General features: G+C 36.6%; 1 protein-coding gene across 5 annotated transcripts in view; it reads left to right on the top strand.

The window, feature by feature from the left end:
- LOC107602463 (1-phosphatidylinositol 4,5-bisphosphate phosphodiesterase eta-2-like) overlaps nt 1-1,823 on the top strand; it is a 63,179-nt gene that overhangs the window by 31,542 nt on the left and 29,814 nt on the right. Inside the window, exon 1 of one of the 5 annotated variants that reach the window (XM_016294966.1) lies at nt 670-798. The exons of the other annotated variants lie outside the window; for them this stretch is intronic. Coding sequence (XP_016150452.1) covers nt 790-798 — 9 coding nt within the window. The 5' untranslated portion in view covers nt 670-789. Of the gene's footprint in view, nt 1-669; nt 799-1,823 lie in introns of those variants that run through there. 5 annotated transcript variants of the gene reach the window in all.

Raw genomic sequence — 1,823 nt, 5'->3', positions numbered from 1 at the left:
ATGTGTGTGTGTGTGTATATATATATATATATATAAACCCTTTCTTTATAACTTGAATTATATGGTCATTCTAACTGCATTGTATTCTAATAGGATTCATCATGCATTGAATGCTTTTGGACTCTCAAGACATGTTTTTGTTTTTTGAAAAGTGAGTGACATACGTCAGCTGACATATCGTTAAAACAACAATTACGATATTATCATAGACGATAAATATCGCACACCCATAATTCTCTGTTTGGGAAGCTACTTTGAAACTGCTAAACTACAAGCTACTTATATTTTAGAACTTAGAAGTAGTCAGTTACAGTCAAACTGGGTTTTTATAAACGTAGTTAGCTACAGTCAAGCTACTCTTTTGTAAAAATTCCCTACCGTCAACCTATTGAATCTTTTCCCCTTGGAATCAAGTGAATCAGTGAATAGTGATGTAGCTCTTCATGCTAAACCGCTACTTGTTGGAAAAAGTGGATTGTTACTTAAAAAGCTACACAATTTTCAGAACATCTGAGCTATTGTCACGCTACTGGACCTTTTTAGCAGACTTGCAACTTCACTTTTAGCTGTTTAAATGCTTGTCATGATGAAATGGCGTCTGACGTGTTTGTTGTTAGTGCAGGTGTTTTATCGTTCTGTGCTCTCAGACCCTTAACTCTTCCCAGCACATGGCTGAAACAGACCTTCACAGAGGCCGATAAGAACGGAGACGGCTGCCTGAGCATCAGTGAAGTCCTACAGCTCCTGCACAAGCTCAATGTCAACCTGCCCAGACAGAAAGTCAAACAGATGTTTAAGGTGAGCATTTATGATCAGCTGCTCTCTCAGGAATAGTGGTATTGGTTTATAAAGGCTATAGCCACTTGCCAAATATTGCCAAATCAACTTTGAAAGGTACAACATTTGGAAAGTTACCACAAACTGTTTGATAACTCACTGTTTGGTGAGTGTCTTTACCATATAAATGCTTGAATTATCAGTAGATCTAGTGGCTTTTGTAATTTTTTTATTAAAAGACTGGTCACATTTTGGCTTATTCTGGTCAAAAACTGCCCACTTTGACTGGAAGTCACCCAATTAGTCTGACTGGCATGTAAAGTGACCAATCACAGTTTAGTTTTTACATTGTTAGAGCCTGTCAAATACAAGAAGAAATGTTTGACCCCGATTACAACAAACATGGTAGATCTTTCCAAAAACCAGGAATATTGGAATAGTAATTCCAATATTATTATTGTACAATACGTAATATAGTTGTTATTAAGTGCCTCAAATGAACAGCTTGACTATTACAAGAGTTACAGTGATTTGATGGCATGAACCAGTGAGTCTAAATCCAGAAAGTACCTTGCAAGCAGTTCCTTACAAGCAGCCTAGGGACAAATTATAGAAGTGTTCAATGCATCCTAACATCTGAATATCAGATTAGATCTTGGCATTTTGAAAAAGCCCTGGCCATTTTTTGCATGCATATGCATGAGACAGTTGTCCCTTATCTTCTACAATTATTATATCTTGAATATGAATATACTCCTGTTTGACCAGGTAATTGGTCAGCATTGAAGATCTTTGCAGAAAAGTTTAATAAACAGTGTTTGACACAGTGACATTTAATGTAATTTCTTTCTTGTGTAGTTTTACTTTTTATTATTTATTTTATTTTGTTTTATATTTTATTTTTTTCTGGGCCACACCATGGCCTTCTTATGGTGTGTAAGGCTCCAGTGTGCTCCATTTTTCCAGGCCGTCTGGATTACTGTGTGTGATTATGTGGTTGGGACCTCACATCAGCTGTTTGCAGGTCGCTAAGCTTCACACTTCAT

The sequence above is a fragment of the Sinocyclocheilus grahami genome, unplaced genomic scaffold, assembly GCF_001515645.1.
Source record: "Sinocyclocheilus grahami isolate Dianchi unplaced genomic scaffold, SAMN03320097.WGS_v1.1 scaffold327.1, whole genome shotgun sequence".
Taxonomy (NCBI): Eukaryota; Metazoa; Chordata; class Actinopteri; order Cypriniformes; family Cyprinidae; genus Sinocyclocheilus; species Sinocyclocheilus grahami.
This window is presented reverse-complemented; position numbering and strand designations above follow the sequence as displayed.